The following is a 27398-nucleotide window of genomic DNA, read 5'->3' on the forward strand; positions in this document are numbered from 1 at the left end:
TGATCTTCATAATCTTCCTTGGTATTTCATCATAAACATGGGAGTCTTTACTTTTTAATGATCCAATAATTCAGTTTCATCTTTTCTCATTTTCTATAGCTGCATGTGATATAATGGACTTGTTATACTACCCTTTAAAGGTTTATATGAAGGTGGTATCTGATCTTTTGGACATGTCCGAAAGTACAGATGCCATTGGTGATCTTTCAGCTCTCGTAGAATGAAATTACAATGAATTCATACCATTAGCTGCTTATGGGGACAGTTGAAAATGTGTGCCCCACCTGTAAGCTGTGTATGGTCTGAATTCATTGTAATATAATTCTTCAAGAGCTGCAAGGTCACCCATGATATCTGTTCTTTCAGACATGTCCGAAAGAACATGTACCATCTTCATATAAATAAGGCTTACCAGCCAATGATCTTCTTCAGTGCAGATGCACTCACATTGCTCAAGCTCTTAGGAGAATCGGTAGATCGACTGCCGCGAGTAATGAGTATAGTGGGCAGGGACACTACAAATGTAGTGTGCGGACAGTAAGTTGGAAATGTGGGTCTCATGGGCAGCATGGCAGAGATAAGTCCTTGCAGTTGCACTATCCTCTGTGACCTTGATGGCCCAGTCGGATAGTGTGTCTGCCATGTAAGCAGGAGATTTCTGGTTTGAGACCCAGTTGGGGGCACACATTTTCAACTGTCCCCATTGATATTCATCAATGCCTTTAAGCAGCTAATGGTCTGAATTCATAGTAATTTAATTCTTTAAGGGTTTTGTGTATTTAACTGTGTCACTAAAATTTTGATTTAATTAGCCAAGTACTGATAGGAAGTTAATGTTAAATATTTTGCACAATTCTGGAGGATCACTGAGAGTTTCATTTCATTCTCACACAAGAGAGCTGTAATGCTTTGACTATATACATTCTGTGTTGACGCATCTTTCAGAACCGACTATATTGTTTTAATTTTGTTCTTGGAATTTTCTGTTCTGTTGGTGTAGTGTATATTTGTAATTTGTCTAATGTCATTCTTAAGCACTTTTCAGTGTTATCTGTAGTGAATTCTGTAACTGGGCTGTGACTGTGCTCCATATAATAATACAGCTCCTGTTTCCTCTGACTTAATTTTCTAATAGCATTGGTTGCAACATCGGTTGCTTATTTGTATTGCTGTCTGGTACTCACTGTTGCCATAAAAAGCATTACACAATCTGTCCTGCAATGTCAATGAGGTGTTGCAGACAGAATCCTCTCAGTGATGAGAGTCACACACAAAATCATTTTAATCATACTGAAAAAGGGAAAAGAACTGGTTTCTGTTTTGAAATACAAATTCAAATTGACGAATAAGAGAATGTCCCAAGGGGTGACATTTTGAAATGATCTATATTGTGATGTAGGTTAGGTCCCAGATATCATACCCTACAGCCACTCATCAAAGAGGGCCATTGTTTGTGACTAATTGATGAAAAAGAATTTTACTTGACTCTGTAGACCTTTAAAAATAGTACTATTATTCAGGGTGGTGAAATAGCTTAGTGATTAAGATACATTCTTGATGTCCAGAAAATTGTGGGTTTGGGTCACATTTGGTGCTTTGAAGTTTTTTATGTTTAAATGTTTATGGAAATGATTTTGATCATTAGAATTATTCGGTTAATTTGTTTAAATGTAATTTTTTAAATTCCCAATCCTTTGTCACATATTTATCCTTGTATGAACTTTTTCATTTGCTCTCGTTTTTTCCTTCTGTAATTCTGTTTTCATTTTAAATCTTTGTCCACATGATTTTAATTATCCTCATTTGTTAACTTTAAGAGGAGTTAGAATGGAAATTTTTTTTTCACATTTTTTGATTTTTATCTCATTATAAACCTAGCAGTTTTCCAAATAAAATGATGTATATACCACTTATAAACCCACATGGGAAGCATATTATTTTATTTTTTAAATAGAATCTACACCAATTGAAAATATTAAAATTTTTACATGCATTTCTTCAAGATCTAATAAAATCAGTAATTTTTTTTATATAGAAGGCTGTGGATTGCTGTATTATAAGGGTCATGTCCAGAAGAGGATGGGCACCAGGTTGAGGAAGTTGAAACAGTTTGAGAGACAAGAAACTTTCTGATGGTGAAACCATAAGAGGCAGGCTGACAGACAAAATGATTTATGAACTACAGCAGTATTATGGGATGGCCATTAGAAATAACACTGAGGATTTGTTGAAAATGAAGCAGGCCATATGGGCTATCTTCTTCCACAGAATGTCAACTGATGAAAAACCAGTACACCACCGTTGCCCTCCTGGACCTGATTCATGGTGCAATTACCGCAATGCCCAGTACTCAAACAGTTCATACAGCAATAATAAACACTCCATCCCAGCAGCAGTCATATCATAAAGCCTATTTACAGAGACCTGGCAAATCCTGAATTGCTGAAGAAGTGCCTGCATGGTCAGACTCAAAATCCCAATGAGTCATTCAATAATTTTATGACACTCTTACCAAAAAATGTTTTTGTGGGAATGGAAGACACTGAAGTGGGGGGGGGGGGGGGGTCAGTAATGTTGTTATTGCTTTTAATGATGGCAACATTGGTAGGGTGAAAGTGCTACAGCATATGAGAATTAATCCTGGAGCAAACTGCATCAGAGAACTTGAATGGATGGACAAGGTTTGCATTGATAAAGTGGTGTATGCAACTCAGTTGCTCCACTAAGGAGCCCAGAAAGAAGAACAGAAGAAAAAATTTGGAAAAAGATCAAGAGGATGCTATACAGTATGGTGTAGGGTGCTTCTGAGTGACTAAAAATAAAAAAAAAATTAAGTATAAATTAAGTGAGTTACAGTCTTTTGAAACTTTGAAAGTTGTTCCTGAAAATGTACATTTTCTGTTGCATTTTTCCTTAAATATCAGAAACCACTTCGAGTAGAGTATTTGAATTTTCAGAGAGTAGTAACATACATATCCTGAGTCTACTGAACTAAACGAAGAACATGTTATGTATAATTAAAATTATTTAGGATAATGTACAAAAAAATGTACAAAAATTTTTAACTGGTAATTAAAAAATTGTATTTCTAAAAGCAGTGGCTGAAATGCAATTATTGTAGTTAGGTAGACTCAGAACATACAGTTTAATATCCTGTAACAGTTTCACGTCAATGGCTGCAGTGGTTCCTGAAATACTGGGAAGCCAAGTCACTAAATTTAACACGTCGGGGTAGGGCATTCCAACTCCGCTTAATTTAATTTCTTTCATTTCATCATTTTTATATTTTCCTTTTCTCATTTTGCTTGAAATTCATTTTATTTATAATTCTGTCTTTTGTTAAAATCTCCATCTGCATTCTTTTGTCCATAGGCAACAAGAATTTGTTTTAAATGTTTGTACAGTGATTGCCATCCAGAAAACTGTACATCTTGTAATTAGGAATACATTTTTTGATGGCACTGCACATACAATCTAAATAGATTATTTTGTCATTTGTTTTTTAACTGATAGACCAACATTTTCAAATGTTTAAATACTATGATGGATAAATAAAAATAATTAAGATCTCGTGCACAAAGATTTCACCTGAAAAAAAGAATGATAGGAAGAAACAGAGAGCAAATAAAAAAGTGAATATGATGATGAAAATGATGCAGTGTAGGCTTAGAAATAAATAAAAATTATGTTTAAACCAATTAATTGAATAAATTAATGATCAAAGTCGTTTTGATAAAGATTTAAAATAAAAAATATCAAAGCATCTAATGGAACTCAAATGTACAACCTTTCATACATTGCGAATTTAGCTCAACCACCATGTTAAGCTGCCACTCTGCATAGTACTATTATTTTTAAATCACTATAGCAGTAGTATTCAAAGTGTGCTCTGTAAAGCCCTGGGCTCTGGAAAGCCCGTGTGAGGGCTCCACCAAAATTATATCTATATAAAGAAGAAAGCGTATCAAATCTTGATACACAGTGATAAAAATAGCTCTTGTAAACATCAGTGTTGCATGTACAGCTTCAAATAAAAAATATAGCAGTAGACTGGATGCATCTCCAACTGTCTTCTATCAAGCCACAATTGGTTAAAAATGAAAAAACAATTTCATACCTCCCATTACATGGAAACAATTTTATTAGCTTACAGTGGGATCAGTGCAGTGTTTTTTGTGTATGTATTATTGTATATTTGCCTCCCTGGTTGCTCCAGAGGCCCGGCGTCCTTTTAGACTTGTCGGAGTACCGGAGGAGCTGCACTCCTGCGTTTGTTTTTACCTCCTTATTTTATGATATTTTACACCAGCATCCCGACCATGTACCAGTATTTACGGATGGCTCTAGACAGGGGGTCTCTGTTGGTTGTGCTGTTGTTTTCCCTGATTAAGTCGTCAAGTTACGGCTTCCTGCAGCGTTTACCATCTTTGATGCCGAATTGTTTGCGATCTTGCGGGCATTGGAGCAGATCAGATGTGTTCCCAGTCTTAAGTTCCTCATCTGTTCTGACTCCCTGAGTGCCCTTCAGACCATGCAACACTTGTACCCAGTGGATACGGTCATCCAGAACATCCATGATGCCCTACTCCACCTGCAACGGCAGAGGAAGGTTGTTTCCTTCTGTTGGGTGCCGGGGCACGTGGGTATTAGGGGAAACGAACTGGCTGATGTGGCTGCCAAAGATGCGTGTTCCCTCCCTCACGTTGTTGCATGTGCGGTCCCCCTCCATGCTGTTACCTCCCTCCTGCGTTTTCTCATTCTGCGTCAGTGGGAAGAGGAGTGGCTGGCAGTCGGTGAAAATAAGCTGTGTCTGGTCAAGGCCACCACGCGGCCATGGCGTACGTCCTACCAGTCATGCAGGCGGGATGAGGTTCTCCTCACTCGCCTCCGCATCGAGCACAGTCCCTTAATGCATGGTTTTTTACTCCGGCGGGAGGACCCCCCAATCTGCAGTGCTTGTGGCGTCCAGATTACTGTCCGCCACATTTTACTTGACTGTCTTTTATTCTCTGACCAGAGGGCGGTGGTTTCTTTGCCACCGGATTTGCCCTCTATTTTACAAGATGACGCAACGACTGTAGTTAAGGTCTTACGGTTTTGTGTCCTGTCCAATTTGTTGCCTCGGATTTTAGGGAGAGGGTTTTGATGTGCTGCTGGGTGACTGGCTCACCCAGGTTTTAGGTAAGAGGTCAGCCAGTCACGATTACCTCCTTGTTTCCCTTCGGTTTCTGTTCTCTTTTCCTTGTTTCCCTTCCTTTTTAGTGTGTTCCTTCTCCTCCTGTTTTGCCTCTGTATGTGAGAATTTGGAACTGCGTCAGGTCTGTGTCTTTTAGCCGTTCTCCTTGTTCGCTGTTCGTGTTAGTCCCTTCACTGCATGTGTTCCTGTTTTTATGCGTTTGGGCGCTGATGACCATGCTGTTTAGCGCCCGTAAACCTCAAACACACACACCTTATTATATATTGTTGTAGAAGTCAGTAGTATATAGTGTACCTATTTTTGTATGATTTTCATTAAATGATTATAATTAAAGAAGGAACATAAAACCAGGTTTTGCTTAGTTTAGGGCTCCATAAAATATTTAATATTTCAAAAGAGTTCCATCAACAAAAACCTTCGAGAACTGATGCTCTAGAGTATCATATGATGTTCTTTTTCATCCATTACAGACAAAAGAGACCCCACTTTAATGAACGTCTGCAAGGCACATAGTACATGGGACTGTAACCTACACCTTCATGTAGGTGCAACAGTGTAGAAGAAGATAGACTGCTACTTACCATAAATGTGTCACAATAAGTTGCAGACAGGCACAATTAAAGGCACACTCACATAAGTTTTGGCAACAGCCTTTATCAGAAAAAGAAAGAGAAACACACACCATTCATTCCCAAAAGCAAGCACACTTCTGGCAGCTCAGACCAGAATGGAGCTGCCACATGGAATGGATGGGCAGGGAAGGGGAAGGGATAGCTGTGTACTGGTGGAGTGTGCAGGGACTAGATTGCTGGCAGGTGGAGAGTTAGGAGGATGTGGGCCAGGAGGTGGGGAAAACAGAGCAAAAAAGAAAGGAGATGAGTGGGGAAAGGTGGGTAGGTGCATTGGCAGAGGGCAGCAAACAAAGAGGGTGGGAAAAAAGAATGAGGAGAAGGTGATAGGATAGAGGGGTTGGAAACTGTTGGGTAGAGGGTGTGGGCATTGAAGCTGGGACAGTTTTTGGGGCATAAAATTTGTTGCAACCATAAATCACATCTACACAGTTCAGAAAAGCTGGTGGTGGAGGGGAGAATCCAAATGGCGCAGGTAGTGAAGCAGCCATTAAAATTAAGCATGTTTGTTCAGCTGCTTGTTGTGCCACATGGTAGTCTACTTTGTGCTTGGCCACAGCATTGTGGTGGCCATTCATCATGGTTGGCACCTGGTTGGTAGTGATACCAATATAAAAAGCTGTGCAATGATTGCAGCAGAGCTGGTAAATGACATGACAGCTTTCACAGATGGCCCAGCCCCTGATGGGGTAGGATAAACCTCTGACAGCACTGGAATAGGAAGTGCTGGGTGGGTAGATTGAGTAGGTCTTGCACCTGGGTCTTCCATAGGTATATGGTTCTTGTGGCAAGGGTTTGGAGTGAAGAGAAGCACAGGGATGGAGTGGGATGTTGTAGAGGTTGGTTGGGCAACAGACACCACTTTAGGAGAGGTGGGAAATATCTCTCGTAGGATGTCCCTCATTTCAGGGCATGACAGTAGGTAGTCAAAGCCCTGGTGAGGGATGTGATTCACTTGTTCCAGTATGGGTTGGTATCAGGTGATGAAGGGGGCACTCCTCTGTGGAGGATTGGGGGTGTGAGTGGAAATGGCACAAGACATCTGTTTGCAGACTAGGTCTTGGGGCTAGTGCCTGTCTGTGAAGGCCTTGGTGATACCATCAGCATACTGGGCAAGGAATTTCTTGTCACTGCAGTTATTTCATCCCCCGGTGGTCAATCCCGCTTCCGGCCATCCTGATTTAGGTTTTCCGTGATTTCCCTAAATCGCTCCAGGCAAATGCCGGGATGGTTCCTTTCAAAGGGCACGGCCGACTTCCTTCCCCGTCCTTCCCTAATCCGATGAGACCGATGACCTCGCTGTCTGGTCTCCTTCCCCCAAAAACCACCACCATCCCCCGGTGGCCAGGCTGTATGGGAGGAATTTTTTTGTGTGAAAGTGATGACAGCTGTCAGAATGCAGGCACTGTTGGTGGTTGATGGTTTAATGTGCTCTGAGATGTGGATGGAGCTATTAGAGGGGAGGAGGTCAACATCTAGGAAAGTGGCACACTAGGTTGAGGAGGACCAGGTGAAGCAGATCATCCACACACAACATATGGCTTCGTAACCATGTGGATTGTTGACGTAGGATCTGATGCTGCAAATTTTTCCTCCTCGTAATTATAATGATATTTATTCGTATTGATCCTGTTTTATCCCTCATCCTGATGCAGTTTAGCATTTTATTTTCTGCACCTACTCGTGCCACATGAACTTGTGCTCCTCAGTGTAACCCATCCTCTTTCCCCCTCTCCTTATTGCAACCTACATGTAGTCCCAAACCTCATCTGTTCCTTTTCTCCCATGTTTCTATGTGTTTTAATGTATTTGTGCATATATTTACATGGTTTCGTGCATTTTTGCATATTTGGACATATTTTTGTTATTTGTGCATATTTTTATGTATCTCTGTATATTTATGGCAAAAATGAAACAATTGAAACTACAGGTAGGAATATCAACAATGCAGGAAAAGACAGATTTCTCATTACTGTAAAGAAAAGACATCAAGTTGCAGACAGGCACAATTAAAAGACACTAACATGTAGCTTGTGGCCACAGATTTTGTCAGTAAAACACACACACACACACACACACACACACACACACACACACACACACACACACACAACCACAAACTCCAGCATCTGAGGCCAGAATGCAGCATCATGTGGGATACAAGCAGCAATCTGGATGGGCTGGGAAAGGGGCAGGGGTAGGGGTAGGGGTAGGGGTAGGGGTAGGAGTAGGGGTAGGGGTAGGGGTAGGGACAGTGCCAGTCATATATATTGGTGGAGGGAGAGACGAACACTGTCTGGTGGAGTGTGCAGGGACTAGGCTGCCAACAGGTGCCGTGTCAGGAGTTTGTGGAGCAGTGATGTGGAGAAAAAAAGAACTGGGGAAAGGCAGCTCATGCATTGGTAGAGGGCTGCAAATGAGCAGTGTGGGGATGAGAATGATGAGGACATGAGAGGTGAGAGTGATGAGGACAAGAGAAGACAAAGGGGCAGAAACTATTGGGTACAGGGTGTGGGGACAGTGTGCTACTGTGAATTGGGGCCAGGATGATCTTGGCCACAGATTGGCAGTGGCCATTCATTGTGTGGGGCAGCTAGTCAGCAGTCATACCAATGTAAAAAGCTGTGCAATGATTGCAGCACTGCTGGTAAATGACACGGCTGCTTTCACAGGTGACCCAACTCCTGATGCCATAGGATAAACCTGTGACAGGACTGGAATAGGAAGTGCTGGGTGGGTAGATTGGGCAGGTTTTGCACATGGGTCTTCCACAGGGATATGATGTAAGTGTAGTCAGCACTCAACAGACTTTCACTAGGAAACCAATTGTTTCAAAAAAAGTAGAAAGTAGGAGGAAAGCTCTTTTGTTAGGTTGTAGCCATGGAACAGGTGTGGGCCGGATCTTGCCAGAAAAATTAGGTGACAGGCATGAGGTCACAGGTATTTTGAAGCCCAGTGCATTTCTTAGCCAAGTGATAGAGGATGTAGGATCATTGTGCAAGGGTTTTAGGAAGGACGGTGTTGAGGTAGTAAGTGTATTGGGAAACAGTATTGACAGGGATCAGGGCTCCAATATTGAGTGTGACCTGGTAAAAATAACATCTGCTAAGAACCATACAAATGTTGGCTTGGTTCCTGCTTTCATGTGGTATCATTTGCCCCAATCGAACAGGTCTGTGAGGAGGTTCAATATGGAGCGAGATCAGCTGCTTCAGGGAGCTACTTTGTCAGGCATAGGTTTGGTTCCTGTTGATGGTATGGGTAGGTGGGACTTCACAACACATGGCCTGCATCTCAATAGGACAGGAAAGGCTAAACTGGCTGGGATGATAGCAAAATCTTTAGGGGGGGGGGGGGGGGTCACTGAAACTCATGGGAGTACTTCTTTTTTAGACTAAGATCAGCGTCCAATCGTCCAGCATTGATTGAGATTAAGCTTAATGAGAAGTTCATACAGCCAGCTACTAGAGATGTTAAAATATCACCAGGTTCTCATAATAGTACAGTGAAAAATGGTGTATATTGTAAGTATAAATGTAAGTGTATTGCATCAGAATATCAGGGGATTAAAAAACAAGGTAGATGAGCTTCTTGTTTGTCTATAAGATTTAGTAACTGAGGGTGGAATAGATGTACTATGCCTGTCTGAAAATCATAAAGTCACGGGAATGGAAATGGTAAGTTTAGGTGGATATAAGCTTTCAGCACATGTAAGTAGAGACACTATGGAGAGGGGAGGAGTTACCATGTGTGTAAAATCTGTCATAGTGTGAAAAATTTGGAAACTAAAAAAATTTGTGTAGAGCAACACACAACATTTGCATGTGAGCTTAAACTAAATAATGGCACTTTTATAACTGTAGCCATGTATCTGTCCCCATTTAGAAATTTTCAACAATTTTTGAAAAACTTGGGTTCCTTGTTTTGCTATCTGTCAGGCAGAGAAAAGCAAATTATTGTTTGTGGGGATTTCAATGTAGGTTTTCTGAAAGAGTCCGATAGAAAGCTTTACCTTGAAGTATTACTTGGTTCTTTCAATTTGAGGTCAGTTATTTATTTTTCTACTCAGGTGGTACAGGAAAGTAGCAGACTGATAGATAATGTTTTCCTAGACTAAGGTAAATTTAATAAGGTTAAAACTTTTCCTGTTAAGAATGGTCTGTCTGATCATGATGCGCAGCTAATTACATTATATGATATAGCTCCATACAATAATGTAAAACAGTCCTCCAAAATAGTGGGTGCAATTAACAATTTAATGATTGAAAATTTTAGGGAAATCTTGCAACAGTTAGACTGGGATGAGGTGTACAGGGAACCTGACACTAATTTAAAATTTAACCTATTTCATGATACCTTTTTGAGTATATGTGAAAAGAGATTTCCTAAGAAAACAGTAAAATATAACTGTAAGAAACCATGTAAAAAGCCATGGCTTACTAAAGGGATAAAAATATATTGTAAACAGAAAAGGGAAAGGTATCTTATAGCTAGGAGGAGTAATGATCCTGAAACTGTGAAACCATTATAAAAACTACTGCACTGTACTAAGAAAAGTTCTTAAAAAGTCCAGAAGTATGTGCATTATGTCTGAGAGTAGCACATCTGATAATAAAATTAGAACAATTTGGAATATTGTTAAAAGGGAAACAGGGCAACTGAGAGCAGAGGAAGACTGTATTTCTATCAGACTCAACGGAAATTTGTTAACAAGAAGCCAAAAGTAGAAAAATCGTTAATAATTATTTTCAAGTGTTGTAGAGAAAATAGGATCGAGCATATTCATTAGAAAATGCAAGGCAGTAAATGGAAGAGGCAATACATATGCAATTTGATAAAATTGAAATTCAACTCACCTCTCCTACTGAAATTAGGAAAATAATAAATTCACTCAAAAGTAAAAGCACACATAGACTTGATGGTATTTCCAATAGAGGACTGAAATCTTGTTCCCAACAGATAAGTAGGATTCTCAGCCACATTTGTAGTAGCTCACTGAAACGTATTCAAGAGTAACATCACATATTTGTAAAAATGAAGTAGTAACAAAATGTCTGTTTGGTATTCAGAAATACTTTTCAACAGAAAATGCTATACATGCTTTCACTGATCAGGTATTAAATGCATTGAATAACCGAACATCACCCATTAGGATATTTTGTGATCTCTCAAAGGCTTTTAATTGTGTGAATTGTGAAATTCTTCTGGATAAGCTTAAGTATTGTAGTATGAGTGGGACAGTACACAAAGGGTTCAATTCATATTTAACTGAAAGAATGCAGAAGGTTGAAAGTAACAGTACAGATAGTCTGCAAAAATCAGCACAGTTCTGTAACTGAGGAGGTATCAAGAACAGTGTCCCACGGGGTTCAGTCTTGAGTACCTTATTGTTTTTAACATATATTAATGTCTTGCCACTCTATATTCAGGAAGATACAAGCTAGTTTTTTTTGCTGATGATACAAGTATAGTAATCACACCCAGCAAGCAAGAATCAGCTGAGGAAACATTAAATAATGTCTTTCAGAAAATTATGAAGTGGTTCGCTGCAAATGGACTCTCACAAAATTTTGAGAAAACACGGTTTATACAGTTTTTACAGTAAATGGCATAACACCATTGATAAATATAGACTATGCACAGAAGTCTGTTGCTAAGGCAGAATATTCAAAATTTGTAGATGTGTGCTTTGACGAGAAATTGAATTGGAAGAAACACATCGATGATCTGCTGAAATGGTTAGGTGCACCTACTTATGTTATTGGGGTTATTGCAAATTTTGGTGATAATCATATCAGTAAATTAGCCTACTGTGCCCGTTCCCTATCACTGCTTTCATATGGCATCATATTTTGGGGCAGTTCGCCGTTAAGAGAGAGAGTATTCATTGCACTAAAGCATGTATTCAGAATAATAGCTGGGGCTCACCCAAGATCACCTTGCAGACATTTATTTAAGGAACTCGGGATATTCATAGTACCTTTGCAACACATGTATTCACGTATGAAATTTGTCATTAATTACCCATTCAGATTCTGGATTAAATCTCACTTTAGCACAAAAATCTTTGGTCATTTACCAAATAGCATTAAAAGTCGGACAGATTGCCAACCAACACTTAAAAGAAAATCAAAAGAATTTCTGAATGACAGCTCTTTCTACTCAGTGAATGAATTCTTAGATATGAAGTAGGAAAAAAAAAAAAAAGGTAAACTTATGTTAAAGTGACACATTCCACATCATTATGAAGTGTCGTATACATGATCTATGGAACAAGGATTAATGTATGCATGTATGTATGAATGAATGATCCCTGTAGCAAGGGGTTGCGGTTGTTTAATGTGTGCAGAGTTGGGGATGGAGCCATCAGGAAGCAGGAAAGAGGAGGTCAACATCTAGGAAAGTTGCACACTGGGTTGAGGAGGCACATGTGAAGTGGATGGGAAAGATGATGGTGAGATTGTGAAGGAATGAAGGTAGGGTTTCTTGGCCCTGAGTCCAGATACTGGTATCATCAATGAACATGAACCAGACTAGGGGTTTGGTGTTTTGGGAGGCTAGGAAGATGTCCTCTAGATAGCCCATAAAAATGGTGGAGTAAGAGGGTGCCATGTTGGTGTGCCGCAGATTTGTTTACATACCTTCCCTTCAATTGAGAAGTAGTTGTAGGTTAGGATAAAGTTAGTTAGGTGTATGAGGAATGAGGTAGTGGGTTTGGAGTCCGAAGGAAATTGGGAAAGATAGTGTTCAATAGTGGTAAGACCATGGGCATGTGGGATGTTGGTGTATAAGGAGGTGGTGTCAACAGTGACGAATAGGGATCCAGGAGGTAAAGGGATGGGGATGGTGGAGAGTTGGTGAAGGAAGTGGTTGCTGTCTTTGACGTGGGAGGCTAGATTATGGGTAGTTGGTTGGAGGTGTTGGTCGGTGAAGGCTGAAATTCTTTCGGTGGGGGCACAATAACCAGCCACAATGGGGCATCCAAGATTGTTGGGTTTGTGGATTTTGGGGAGAAGGTAGAAGGTGGGTGTGCAGGGTAGAATAGGGTGAGGAGGGAAATATTTTTGGGTGAGATGTTCTGGGATGGGGTTAAGGTCTTAAGCAGAGATTGGAGTTTATTTTGGACTTCTGGGATGGGATCACTATGGCATAGTTTATAGGTGGAGGACTCAGATAATTGGTGGAGGCCTTCTGCCGGGTAGTCACTGTGATTCATAATAACAGTGGTTGAACCTTTTCCACAGGTAGGATGGTCAGGTCAGTATTTGTTTTGAGGTTGTGTATAACTGTTCTTTCTTCTACTGAAAGGTGGTCTACTGAGGAAGGCACCTGGGGAACGATGGTGAGATAGGTTAGAGGTAAGGAATTCTTGGAAGGTGGCCAGTGTGTGGTTAGGTGGGAGGGGGTTAAGGTTGGATGGTGGTATGAAAGGGAAGAGCCAGGGCTCAGTATTGAGATTAGGGTGCAACTGTCTGCAACTTGACGTTTCTTCTGTATGGTAAGTACCAATCTGTGTTTTCCTACATTGTAGATATTCTTACCTTAAGTTTCCATTGTTTGAGTTTTGTGGAATGGCTTTGTTCCATCCTACAACCCTGTGAAGTATTCCTTTGTTACCCTTCATTATAACATTACACTTCTCAGTGTCTGTTTTTCCTCATCTTTCTTGTGTTTATTCACCGCCTTTCAAACTACATCTACTTCCGAGCCACACTGTATCAGTGATCGTCCGCACACAACACAGACGACTTCGGAACCCCGCAAATTGTAGATGCAGCATTGAATGCCCCAGATTCTCTGTCCTGTACCTCATTGGCCCTTTTCACCTATATTTCTGTTCATTTTTGACATATTTGTGTGTGTATTTACGTGGTTTCACACTGTTTCACATATTTTTTTGCATATTTTTACATCTTTTTGCACATTTTGACGTATCTGTGTGTGTTCTTGTGTGTCTGTGCATGTTTCTGCATGTCTTTGCATATTTTCACCTGTTCTTATGCATCTTTTTGCTTATATAGCTCCTCTAACAACCATCAACACCTATTTTGCCAATTTTTGTGTCATTCCTGTTTCCTTTGCACCATTCCTGTCACAGTGAACCCTTGCTCCATCATTTGCACCAGTTCAGAAAAGTATCCCTTTCGATGGCTGAAACCCTGTCCCACATCCTTTTTCTGAAATGCCGCCTGAACCTTGAAGTCCCACCAAATGGCCCAACTGCAAAGATTCCTTTCTCTGGGTACCACCCCTCCTTTCACAGTGACCTACACCTTTTCAGACTCTGCCAATCCCTGGCACTCACAAACCTGGTACTGCAAAAACTTTTCCATGGAACAGGCATCCCAGAGCCACCTCTGCTCCCTCCGCAAGATACTACTACTCTGCAATCTCTACTCCATACTTTACATCTCTGAAATTGAATCTCTTGCTCTCCAGCACATGGAGGAGCATTCCAGATGCCTCCTCCATTAGTTATCCAACCTGCTGATGTCTTACTGCTGACTTGGGGCACCACTATCCATTCCCTGTCTTACTCGTAGTGTTCCTTCTCACGCACCCCCATAGCAGCTAAACACTGTCTAGCTGACCTTTTCAATTTTCCACATCCCCAAGACTCCCTACCAACCCTCCGCAAAGTCCAAATCAAGAGCTAAAACATTCCCCTACCTTTCCACCAAAATCCTCAGCTCAACAGAAGCTTCAGTCCTATCCAAAGGACTCATCCAAAGGCCTCGCCTTTATCCCTACACCCAAATTTAACCACACTTGACTCGACAAAGACCTAGTCACCTTCTTCCGGTCCCTGCAGTGGAAGCACTTCTTTGCCACCAGTTCCTCCAATGAAGACCACCCTAATTCCAACATCAAACCCTGCCTCTTCCAATTCATACCACCATCCAACTGAGATCCTATCACCTGACCACCTGCTGGTCACCTTCCCTCTTTACTTCCAAATTAGCCTCACCATTCTCCCTCAGGTCCGTCCTTAAGAACACCGACCTTTCAGTAGAAGAAAGAACAGCCATTCACAACCTCAAAACAGATAATGATCTCATCATCCTACCTGCAGACAAAGGTTCCACCACTGTTTCATGAATTGCAGTGACCGCCTGGCAGAAAGCCTCCACCAATTATGTGAGTCCTCCACCTATAAACTATGCCACAGTGATCCCATCCCAGAATTCCAACACAAACTCCAATCCTTGCTTAAAGCTTTTGGTCCTTCGCAGAACATCTCCCCTGAATCTATTTCCCTCATCACCCCTATTAAACCCCACACACCTGCCTGCTATATGCTCTCCAAAACCCACAAGTCCAACAATCCTGTATGCCGCATTGTGGCTGGTTATTGTTTCCCCACTGAAAGAATTTTGGCACTCATTGACCAACACCTCCAACAAACTGCCCATAATCTAGCCTCCCACATCAGACACCAACCATTTCCTTCACTAACTCTCCACCATCCCCATCACTTTACCGGCTGGATCCGCACTCATCACTGTTGATGCCACCTCCCTATACACCAACAGCTCTCATGCCCGTGGTCTTACCACTATTGATCACTACCTTTCCCAATTTCCTTCAGACTCGAAACCCACTACTTCATTCCTCATACACCTTACTAACTTTATCCTAACCCGTAACTGCTTCTCATTTGAAGGGAAGGTATATAAACAAATATCCGACATTGCCATGGGCAACCACATGGCAACATCCTATACCAGCCTTTTTATGGACCATACAGAGGGTGCCTTCCTAGCCTCTCAAAACATCAAACCCCTATCTGGTTCATGTTCATTGATGAGTCTTCATGATCTGGACTCAGTGCCGATACACCCTTTTTTCTTTCCTTCACAATGTCAACACCTTCTGTCCCATCTGCTTCATGTGGCCCTCCTCAACCCAGCATGCCACTTTCCTAGATGTTGACCTCCTCTGTAATGGCTCCATCCACACCTCTGTCCACATTAAACCCACCAGCCAACAACAGTACCTGCATTTCGACAGCTGTAATGCCTTCCGCACCAAAAAATCCCTCCCATACTGCCTGAACACCTGAGGATGGCATACCTACAGTGAGAATAACTCCCCATGTCTACTATACTGAGGGCCTCACCAAGTCCTTAGCAGAAAGGCTATACCCACAGACCTGGTATGCAAACAGATTTCCAGTACCATTTCCCTCACAACCCCAATCTCCTATCACCCTCAAGAACCAGCTACAAAGCAGTGCCTTCTTCATCATTTAATATCACCCTGGAGGGGTACAACTGGTTCACATTCTTCGTCAGTGCTTTGATTACATATCGTCATGCCCTGAAATTAAAGTAATGCTACCCAAGATCCTTCCTACCCCTTCTAAAGTGGTTTTCTATTGAGAACTCAACATCCACAACATCCTAGTCCATCTGTATGCCACTCCCAATCCCAACCCCTTCCCATGGGGATCATATCCCTGTGGAATACTCAGGTGCAGGACCTGCCTAAACTGTCCAACCTGGACTTCCTATTCCAGTCCTGTCACAGGTTTTCCTTCCCCATCAGTGGGCAGGCCACCTCTGAAAGCAGTCATGTCATATACAATATCTGGTTCAATCATGGCACATCTTTTACTACCAACTAGCTATCCACCAGAATGAACCGCCCCTGCCAAACTGTGGCTACGAGCAAAGTAGACCATTCTGTAGCACAGCATGCAGATAAACATAACAAGCTTGATTTTAATGGATGCTTCACTACCCAAGCCATCTGAATCCTCTCCTCCGCTGTCAGCTTCTCTGAACTGTGCAGATAGGAGTTATCCTTACAACTCATTCTGCACTCTCCTAACCATCCTGGCCTCAACTTATGGTAATATACTTTCCTCACTCTCTCTTCCCAACAGTTGCTTCCTCTCTGTCATGCCACGTCTTTCCCATTCTTTTCTCCTACTTTCTTTGTTTGCCACTGTATGCTTACACACCTGGCCATCTTTCCCTTCTTCTCTCCTCTTTCACTCTGTTTTCCCTACCTCCTTGCCCCAAAACCTCCTGGAACTGCGCCTGTTAGCAATATAGACAGTGCTCCTCTCTCCCTCCACTCATACACTGCTATGTGTCCCCCTTCCCTGACACCTCGAGATTGGTGCTTCCATTCTACTTGACAGTTGCATTCTGGGCCAAGCTGCCTGAGATAAGTCATGTGTGGATGAGATGTACTTGCTTTTTTTGAATGAATGTCGAGTTTCTCTTTCCTTTTCTGATGTGTCTGAAAGCTTATTTGTGAGTGGTGTTAAATGTGTCTGCCTGCAACTTAATATGTCATCATTATGGTAAATGGTAATCTGTTTTTTCTTACATTGGTGATATTCCAACGTGGAGTTTCTATTTTGATTCCACCGTATAATTAGTTTGTTTGTGTGTTCTTGTTGTGTACATATTTTTTTCCAGTACTTTCAAGGAGGATGTAAGTCATGATACTGGTTATTTATATCTGTCTTACTAGCTGTCTTGTAAAGAATGTCTGATAATAGCGCACCTCTGACTATTTAGAAATGCACCACCATGCAATAAAATATTGACTGTATGGCATGTACACCAAAGACAATTTAATTAGGGGAAAAAAGGTAGCAGAAAATATTCCTTTCCATCATTGTTAGAACCAAAACGTCACATTTACAGAAATGGGAACCTGATTATTACATGACTGTGGTGCCCCAGTTTCCTAATTACTAGAAGCTTATCATCTTACTCCTCCCACTTTCCAGCTGAGTTTCAAAATTTTTTGCATTATATTTTAGAAAGTGAGGAACACTGACAGGTATATGAAATTACTTTATTTTCTAATATTCTTCTATGGTATTAATTGTCAAGTGTTTTAGTTTTCCTCTGCCTGAATTAAACTCAAAATACTTCAAAATGTAAAGCCTAAAAGTTTCTATAATTTAGATTCTCCCCCCCTCCTATCAGATTTGTTTACCAAAATTTAAATTTAAAAAAGACTTTCGAGGAGTTAAAAAGTTTCTTAATACACAGTTTCCTAAATCCTTTTGACATTTTATGTATGCATGTGTCATCATTATTAATTGGAAGCCCTTACACTGGTTATAAACACAGAGTGGCGTTAGTAATAAAGTCAGGTGTGTTATCTTGTATAATGCAACAATTGTGAATATTTGATGACTAGTGAAATGTTATTCTGTCTTCTGTTAACAGTTTTGTGTGAAGTGGGTCATTTTTTTAAGGTTTATGTAAGTACTCACAGTTAGAGAACATTTTTGCTGATCCCATGGGTTTTAGCTGGTAGATGTCGATCAGAATGGTGGCAATATTAATTGAGCAACTTGTTGATGTATGTGGGATGGCTTTTAATGTAGATGAGATCAATCAAGAGCATTCTAAGGGATTCAGGAATATAATCCTTTCTTTCTGTATTTTTGGCAGTAAGTGAATTTGCAGTTGAAGCTGTACATTCTCAAGATCAGATAATAAGCAGATAGTTTTGTTTAACATTTAAAGTGTGTGAAAATGTTGCACGATACACTACCTGTTCATAACCTTCCTTTCATTTGATGAGAGACTGTTATATTTTAGAAAAGTGAAGTAACATTCTGAGTTTTTGAATCATTTCCAGGTTTTCTCGTAGTTTACAACGCATGAATAGCCGTACCAGAAGGAGTGGGACCCTGGAAACTCAGTCAAGCAGTGGACAAAAAACTGTGAGCAGAAAAATGTCAGACCCAGACATTCATCATTCAGGGGGTGATATTGGCTCTCCAACAGGCAGTTCTGCGCCTCGTTCAGCTGCAATTTCCATCCCATATCACCACTCAAGTCATGCATCATCACCACAGCAGTCATCTGGAAATGCAGAATGTAAGTTTCACTTAATAATGAATGTAAGAAGTATTCTTCTCAAGAAATTCAAAGACTTTTCTTTTGTTTCACTCCCTCTTCTTTCTTTCCTTCAAAACTTTTTTCCCCCTCTGCCTGTTGAACACTTGATTTTAATGACGAACACTGCAGTTATTCATTTACTCATAGCACTGATACAGTTTCTATATTGGAGGAAAATTTTTTGAATCTATCTTCAATTGAGAAACACATGTTAATTAAAATATTATTCAACCTTCCAAAGTAATTACTGAAGTTAGTGTATGTATCAAGTTAATACGGCATGTCCAGCTTAGGGTGGGAACCCAGGTCTCTGTCTTTCATAGGCATTGTGCTTCCACTTACACCGCTGAGCATGCCTGATAGACCATATCAGAGCTTTTACTTGTCATAAGGTCCTCCCCTTTACTCCCAAACTCTTCTAACAGGTTTCTGGGTTGACTGACATGATCATACTACTGGAATGCAGTTCACTGATTTATGTTAATTATTCAAACCTTTTTTAGGGATTATGTGACTCATGGGAAGCTTCCATGTGTGATTTAAGTGGCCTTCCATGAAGATACCAATAATTTGTCTGTGGTTGTCCATATTACAGATGGTAAAACAGAAAAAAGCCATTCATATTGTAATAATCAAGGAAACCCTTCAGACAAGACAGTAATACCTCCTGGGGTGGGTTGTCATCTGGCTGCCCTATGTCCTTTCTGTTGTGAAACAACACTGAGGTGGTGAGGTATTGTGATATCCGTTTGATTAATGCTCCTGGGTCTTAAACTGCTGCTAAGATAGAAAAAATTGAGTTTTGACTTGACAAAATCTGAGCTTGTTGACAGCTGTTGAGTACAAGGTTAGTGCTAGTGCTTGACCTCAGCTTGCTGATATATGTGCTATTCAGTTCTTTGAACAAATCTGAAAGCTATATTAGTTGCTGAGACATGACTAGAGTTACACTGCTCTCTGACTAGAGATGGCTTCGAGTTGCGTAGGATTTCTCTGCTTCATTGCCAAACCCGAACAAAGACATTAAGTCAAGATGGTTACAATGGAGAAATTTTGTACCAATTCAGGATGAACATTTACAGACTGATAAGGACTACATTAACAATTGAAGGCAAGGTAGATTTAACAGCCTCCACCATATGAGCCAGCACTCATTATCCAGTCAGAGTATTGGCTACAGCTCTGTCATACATTGGTGATGGTACTCAACCTGACTGAAATTATGCAGTCAGTTTCTTGAATCAGAAATAATCATAATATTGTTCACTGATGAGAAACTAACTAAATTCTTGCGATATTTCAAAGGAATTGTACATGAGAATCTGACCTGTATTGAGTGAGAAGAAGATATTACTGGTTTCATAGATGCTGATTTGGGAAATCCTAACATTGAAAGGAAAGTGTACAAGGGTTCCATATTTGTCTCATCCAGAATAACGATCTCATGGTGTGTATGCAAGCAGAGTCTCATCAGTGTTTCACCATCTGAAGTAGAATACATATATTGCCATGGAAAGTGATTTACTTTTCAACATTTGTAAAATAACTGAGTTTGAAGAATCTGTTGTAAGTAATTTCATGACAGTTAGTTAAAACAGTTTTGTTTGAGAATTTTTCCTGCTTTTATTAACAGCTCTTATTGCTAATATTCAGTTGCTTGTTCAGTATTTGTCATAAGACCAATGTGGTATGCATACATCAATATTTGACGTCAACCATGTGATTTAGGATTGAATGAATGAATGATGGATTTACTCTCATGTTGATACATTTTGTGTCGTTATTTTCATAGCTTTGTGTACGTAATTGAAGACTCATATTGTATGTTTCCTTCTTTCTTACTGTTTTAGCTACAGGTAGTTAAAATGGCCACTGAAGTGTCAAGAAAATTGGAAATACATAGTTTTGGAAACTGTAGAGTAGCATGTAGATATATTCAATAACAGTGTGTTCGTATCTGTCAAATGATTTATTTTAAAAACTGGTGTATTTCCAGATATTTTTAAAGTAGCAAAAGTTTCACCAATGCTAAAAAAGGGTTCTTCTGAAAAAGTATCAAACTACCGACCCGTGTCACAGTTAATTTCCTTCTAAAAAATTCTAAAAAAACTCTTCTATGACAGGCTTTAAGTTTCATAAATAAATATGCACCTCTTACAGTACAGCAACATGGTTTTAGAAAGTCTAGATCTACACAGACAGCAATTTCCAATTCTTAGACTGCATTTTAAAATCCCTTGATCAATATAAATTAGCTGCAGGTATAATTCTAGATCTATCAAAAGCCTTTGACATCCTGGACCATAGCATTCTGCTCGAACAATTAGAAAGATGAGGAGTAATAGGTGCAGCACATAGCTGGTTATGTTCATACCTAAAAAACCGCAGGCAAAAAGTATCAATTCAGTATGAATTCAACAAAATGAATAAAACAAGAAACAACTCCTTTCTTTCTAGCAAATTACCAATAAATATGGTGTACCACAGGGCTCAGTCTTAGGTCCACTACTTTTCTTGATTTATGTGGACGACTTAGTTGAATATATGAGTCCCACAAAAACTATCCTGTTTGCCTATGACACCAGCATATTGCTCACTGGATCCAGTCCAGGAACTTTGCAGTCCACAGCAGAAAGTTCTATGAAAAGACTTTGAGTGGTTCACAAAAAACAAACTCATTATAAATACTGAAAAAGCTGTGTGTGTCGATTTGCGTTTAATTCCTCCAACTAATCATATGTCTATTCAAGCACAATTAAAAAACGATCCCCTAGAAAATGTAAATGTCACAAAATTTTTGGGTCTATAGGTTCAGCAAGACTTAAAGTGGGACACACATAAATAACTTGTCTAGAAAACTATCATCTGTGTGCAATGGGCTAAGAATTTTAAAGGCTACAACAAGCAAAACAACAGTACTGCAAGCATACTATGCACAATTCCACTCACTAGTCTGATATGGGATCGTTTTCTGGGGATACTCAATTCACAGTGTAAAGTTTTTTAGAATGCAAAAAAGAGCTCTAAGAATAATTTTTGGCCTTAAAAAGATGGAGTCCTGTAAATCCAGTTTTACTGAGCTTGGTGCTCTAAATGTTCCAAGTTTATTCATTTATGAAACTATCTTGTTCACTACCTCCTGAAAACAAGCAAACTGCTACAGAACAAAAATGTACATAACTATAGTACTAGAGGGAAATACAATATACATCAAAAATACCACAGAACAACCACCTGTCAGAGGAGCATAATTAACTTTGGTGTAATACTACACAATATGATACCAGAGGAAATAAAAAATGCTACTCATCCAATATTTAAATCTAAACTAAAGGCATTTCTAATAAAGCACTGTTACTGTTCTGTCAGAGAATTCTGAATATGTAACAAAATTAATTGTAATAGGTACCTATTTTTCATTTGCCTACTATTTTGCTAATACTATGTATTATTGTAACTTATCTTTGACCTGTCCAATATCAATTGTAAAATTTGCTCTGTATGGGGGAGGGGGGGGGGGGGGCCATGTTATTCTCAGTGAACTAAGAACACTCCTCTTGCCTGATGGACACTAGTTAAGAGCTAAGGATGTGAATGAAATTTATTCAACAAGTAGACAAATGTATATTACTACATTCACATGTGGGTTAAAGGTCTTTTCCGTGACATTGGCTTGTTTGATTTATACCGGAATAACAGTTCCTTTCACTTGTGTTTGATTTAGTTCAGCTTTATACAATTTCAGATAAAACTATATAAATGACTCTTCCCTATTCAAGAGAAACCTACATAATTTGTCATCAAATGTGGAGTTAATGATAGATATTTATAGAAAAAACCTCCACATGCTATCTGATTTGTTGGATGAAATATGTTCAGGAAGCAAGTAAATATTTCCATTGCAATAGTAAACTAAAAAAAAAAAAAAAAATCATTTTTTGTTGCACTGTCAATTGATGGTTATTCTTGCAAGAATTTTGAATTTTTGAAATGTATTCCAGCACTTAAGCAGAAAGCATTTGCAATACAGTCTGAAATACAGGAAGCTGAAACATCTCCTCCAGTCCGACCTGTTGTTGGAAGTGCTGGATCTCCAAGCAACATGCCCCAAGGACAAGTCAATTTTCCACGGACAGGAAGAGCACTAATTAATCCATTTGATCCTTCTCATGTAACAATAAAGTTGACATCAAACAGGAGACGCTGGACTCATATTTTCCCTAAAGGTTTGTATTCATAGTAACAGCTTTTTGTATTATACACCTATTGAACATGAAAATTTCTTATGGAGAACTCTTAGTACTTTTTTATTGTATTGGTACCTATGCATTATTGAGTAGTAGTCTGGGCATGACCATTTTGAGGCAATTTTTCAGACCTCCAACTGTCCATTCAAGAGATTTGAACTCCAGTCACCCTTAATTATTTTCAGATGTGTTTTCTTTCATGTGACAATTGAATCACATTAACCACGTGATTCTTTGCAGCCAGTCTGAGATACATCTCTCTTAACGATAATGTAATCTTCAATTTATAGTTTGTATTGCAGGATACTTTGTTAGCTGCACTCCCATCCACTCAATCATTTTCCAAAATTTCATTGCCAGTATCTCTCTTAAAAACATAAAACATGTTTATTACGACCCAGTGATAGACAAAATATGTAAATTTTGGTTACTATATAGATCCTTCTAACATCTCTCCAACTTGTTCCATGAAACATGTATCTGACATGGATTCATGACAGGCCTGCCTGTTATTATGTAAGATTTAAATAAATATGAACTAAGCTCAGGTTTTTGGTTCTGGATTAACGTAACTGGTAAAATCTATATCCATTTTTATAGGACCTACTGGAGTGCTAATTCAGCAGCATCATTATCAGGCTGTACCTACAATACCTGCAAGTGATCAACCTATATTTGATGGGACAGCTACTTTAAGCTCATCTCCCCAAAATGAGAACTCATCTTCATCAAGTGTTTCGAGACCACTACAAAGATCGTCATCACAAGTAGCATTTCAGGACAGTGAGTAACAAGATTCTCAGTATAAGCCTTTCAAAACATACAAAATTGCATTTGATAATATTAAGAAATTTATACTACCTGCAACAAATTGGTGTCCATATTAAATTTATAGGTGGTAGTGTGTTCAACAGCTGCCCATGTTGTCCATTTACCTTTACAGATTTAAATCTTTTTTGTACTTATATTGGAAGGTTTTTTTTTGGTTGAAGTGCAGTGGAGACATGATATTGTCTTCCTTCTGCTATCAAAAGTATTTATAGAAGGATATTCATAGCCTTATTATGTATCATGTGTTATCTGTACCACTTAATATTTATATTAGCAAACCAAATAATGCTTTGCAATTGCTAAATATGTATGGGAAATTAGGATTTAAGTCGTGATGTCATACTCTCTCCTTTCTCTGTCCATCTCCCCCATCTCTCTGTCCATTTCCTGCCTTCCACCCCCCCTCCCCCCCCCCTGCTCCCCGGCCATTTTATCACCCCCCTCCCCCCCCCCCCCTTTCCTTAAGATTTGTTTATTGATATTGCAAACAAAACCGTGATTTGGAATTTAAGTTGCTTAAATAAATGAGTAAATGGTTTGGTTCAGGATCATTTGTAGATGGGTTATGAGAGATACCTCTGTTGCAGAAACAACGAAACAAACATGCCAAATTCAAACAGATGCAAAATCCCCAAGATTGGCAATCTTTTACAGAAGCTCAAAATTTAGCACGGACTTCAGTGCCTCAAAACTTGGCAGAAAATCCAAAGAGATTCTGGTTGTATGTGAAGTATGTTAGCGGCAAGAAACAATCAATGCCTTCTCTGCGCAATAGCAGTGGAGATACTATTGAAGACAGTGCTGCCAAAGCAGAGTTACTAAACACAGCCTTCCGAAATGCCTTCACAAAAGAAGACGAAGTAAATATTCTAGAATTCGAATTGAGAACAGCTGCCAACATGAGTAATGTAGAAGTAAATACACTCAGAGCAGTGAAGAAACTTAAATCACTTAGTAAAAGCAAGTCTTCTGGTCCTGACTGTATACCAGTTAGGTTCCTTTCGGAGAACGCTGATGCATTAGCTCCATACTTATCATATACAACCATTCGCTCGACAAAAGAACCATACCCAAAGACTGAAAAGTTGCACAGGTCACACCAATATTGAAGAAAAGTAGTAGGAGTAACCCACTAAATTACAGGCCCATATTGTTAACGTTAATATGCAGCAGGATTCTGGAATATATATTGTGTTCAAACATTATGAATTACCTTAAAGAAAACTGTCTATTGAAACACAGTCGACATGGTTTTAGAAAACTCGCTCTTGTGAAACACAACTAGCTCTTTATTCACATGAAGTGTTGAATGCTATTGACGAGGGATTTCAGATCGATTCCATATTTCTGGATTTCTGGAAGGCTTGTGATACTGTACCACACAAGCAGCTTGTAGTGAAATTGCGTGATTATGGAATATCGTCTCAGTTATGTGACTGGATTTGTGATTTCCTGTCAGAGAGGTCACAGTTCATAGCAATTGATGGAAAGTCATTGAGTAAAACAGAAGTGATTTCTGGCATTCCCAAAGGTAGTGTTATTGGCCCGTTGCTGTTCCTTATCTATATAAATGATTTGGGAGACAATCTGAGAAGCCGTCTTAGGTTGTTTGCAGATGACACTGTCATTTATTGACTAATAAAGTCACCAGAAGATCAAAACAAATTGCAAAATGATTTAGAAAAGATATCTGAATGGTGTGAAAATTGGCAGTTGACCCTAAATGACAAAAAGTGTGAGGTCATCCACATGAGTGTTAAAAGGAATTCATTAAACTTTGGTTACACGATAAACCAGTCTAATCTAAAAGCTGTAAATTCTGCTAAATACCTAGGTATTACAATTATGAACAACTTAAATTGGAAGGAACACACAGAAAATGTTGTGGGGAAGGCTAACCAAAGACTGCGTTTTATTGGCAGGATACTTAGAAAATGTAACAGATCTACTAAGGAGACTGTCTACACTATGCTTGTCCATCCCCTTGTAGAATACTGCTGTGCGGTGTGGGATCCTTACCAGATAAGACTGATGGAGTACATTGAAAGGTTCAAAGAATGGCAGCATGTTTTATATTATCGCAAAATATGAAGAGAGTGTCACTGATATGATACAGGATTTGGGCTGGACATCATTAAAAGAAAGGCGTTTTTTGTTGCAATGGAATCTTCTCATGAAATTCCTATCACCAACTTTCTCCTCTGGACGCGAAACTATTTTGTTGACACCAACCTACATAGGGAGGAACAATCACCACGATAAAATAAGGGAAATTAGAGCTCGTATGGAAAGATACAAGTGTTTGTTTTTTCCGCACGTTATACGAGATTGGAATAATAGAGAATTGTGAAGGTGGTTCAATGAACCCTCTGCCAGGCACTTAAATGTGATTTGCAGGGAAGCCACGTAGATGTAGATAGATGTAGATCTGCTGGATTTGTGAGGATAGTAGCTGGATCTATGGGTACAGTAGCTTCAAAGACAGTACATCACATAGTTTTAAGCTGAAAATGGGTTGTATTACAAAGTTTCAGATGATTCTGATTCTGTAGTAGTATTCTGATCATAAGCTGATAAGCCATAAATACAACTTACCTGTTTTCTGTTAAAATTGACTGCGAGGAACAAACCAAAACAGCCAACTGTTGTGTCTACACAACAGATTGCTGGTTTGGTTTATTCCTTGCAGTCAATTTTGTATATAAAAGAGTAAAGAATATATATAGGAGGACCAATTTGTGTAATGGTTTGATTGCAAGAATGACAACACAATCGCACATTTTCACAGCATGGCATTCTTTCTTGCAGTCAGTTTTAAGAGACAACCTATATATATTCTTGTTCAAAAAAAATTGTAGCCTATGTCTGTCTGAATGTTTATTAGTGTATTGTGTAAAAATAATTTGAGGTAAACCACTAGAGAACATTTTGAGATGTTTGCTAACAGTGTATCCACAATCTGAGTAAAATCTGGAAACAAGACACACACACACACACACACACACACACACACACACACACACACTGGTAAATGCACATGCTCCAATGAATGATTACAGGAGAAGAGATCCGCAGGTAATAGATGACTTCTGTGAACTACTGGGGGAAACCTCAGGTAAAATCCCTACACATCATGTGAAAATTCCTTTATGAGATTTCAGTGGACAACTCGCCAAACAGAAAAAAATCAGGAAAATACAGGAACTCACATGGCACACAAGAAATCAAATAAAAGTGGTGAGATATTAATCAGCTTCTGCGAAAATTTTTATCTTAAAAAATCATGTTCACACAATTCCTTAAACCTGCAAACAAACTTATGACATGGAGATCACCAAACTCGACTTTGGGTGAGTTTCTGATAGGCCACGTTGCTATATCCCATAAGAATACGAAGTAAATACTCAATGCATAAACAAGAAAGGCTTTTTTTGAGTCAGACCACCATTTTCTGCAAATTTCAACCTAACAGAAAAAAACCACAAATGACTAAAACGTTCAGAATTCATCCAGAACACCAGAAACTCAGCAAGAGAGAAGTTCTTCAGTAAATTAGGCAATCAAATCCAACACATTGGAAGGAACTTGCAGAAGTTCAGAAAAGGCACTATGAGAA

The 27398-nt window shown here is 39.4% G+C and overlaps 1 protein-coding gene across 1 annotated transcript in view; it reads left to right on the top strand.

The window, feature by feature from the left end:
* LOC126452593 (GATOR complex protein Iml1) overlaps positions 1-27398 on the top strand; it is a 572541-nt gene that overhangs the window by 127333 nt on the left and 417810 nt on the right. The window contains exons 11-13 of the mRNA XM_050091115.1: positions 18442-18683; positions 22706-22930; positions 23552-23734. Coding sequence (XP_049947072.1) covers positions 18442-18683; positions 22706-22930; positions 23552-23734 — 650 coding nt within the window. The remainder of the gene's footprint in view (positions 1-18441; positions 18684-22705; positions 22931-23551; positions 23735-27398) is intronic.

The sequence above is a fragment of the Schistocerca serialis genome, chromosome 1, assembly GCF_023864345.2.
Source record: "Schistocerca serialis cubense isolate TAMUIC-IGC-003099 chromosome 1, iqSchSeri2.2, whole genome shotgun sequence".
Taxonomy (NCBI): Eukaryota; Metazoa; Arthropoda; class Insecta; order Orthoptera; family Acrididae; genus Schistocerca; species Schistocerca serialis.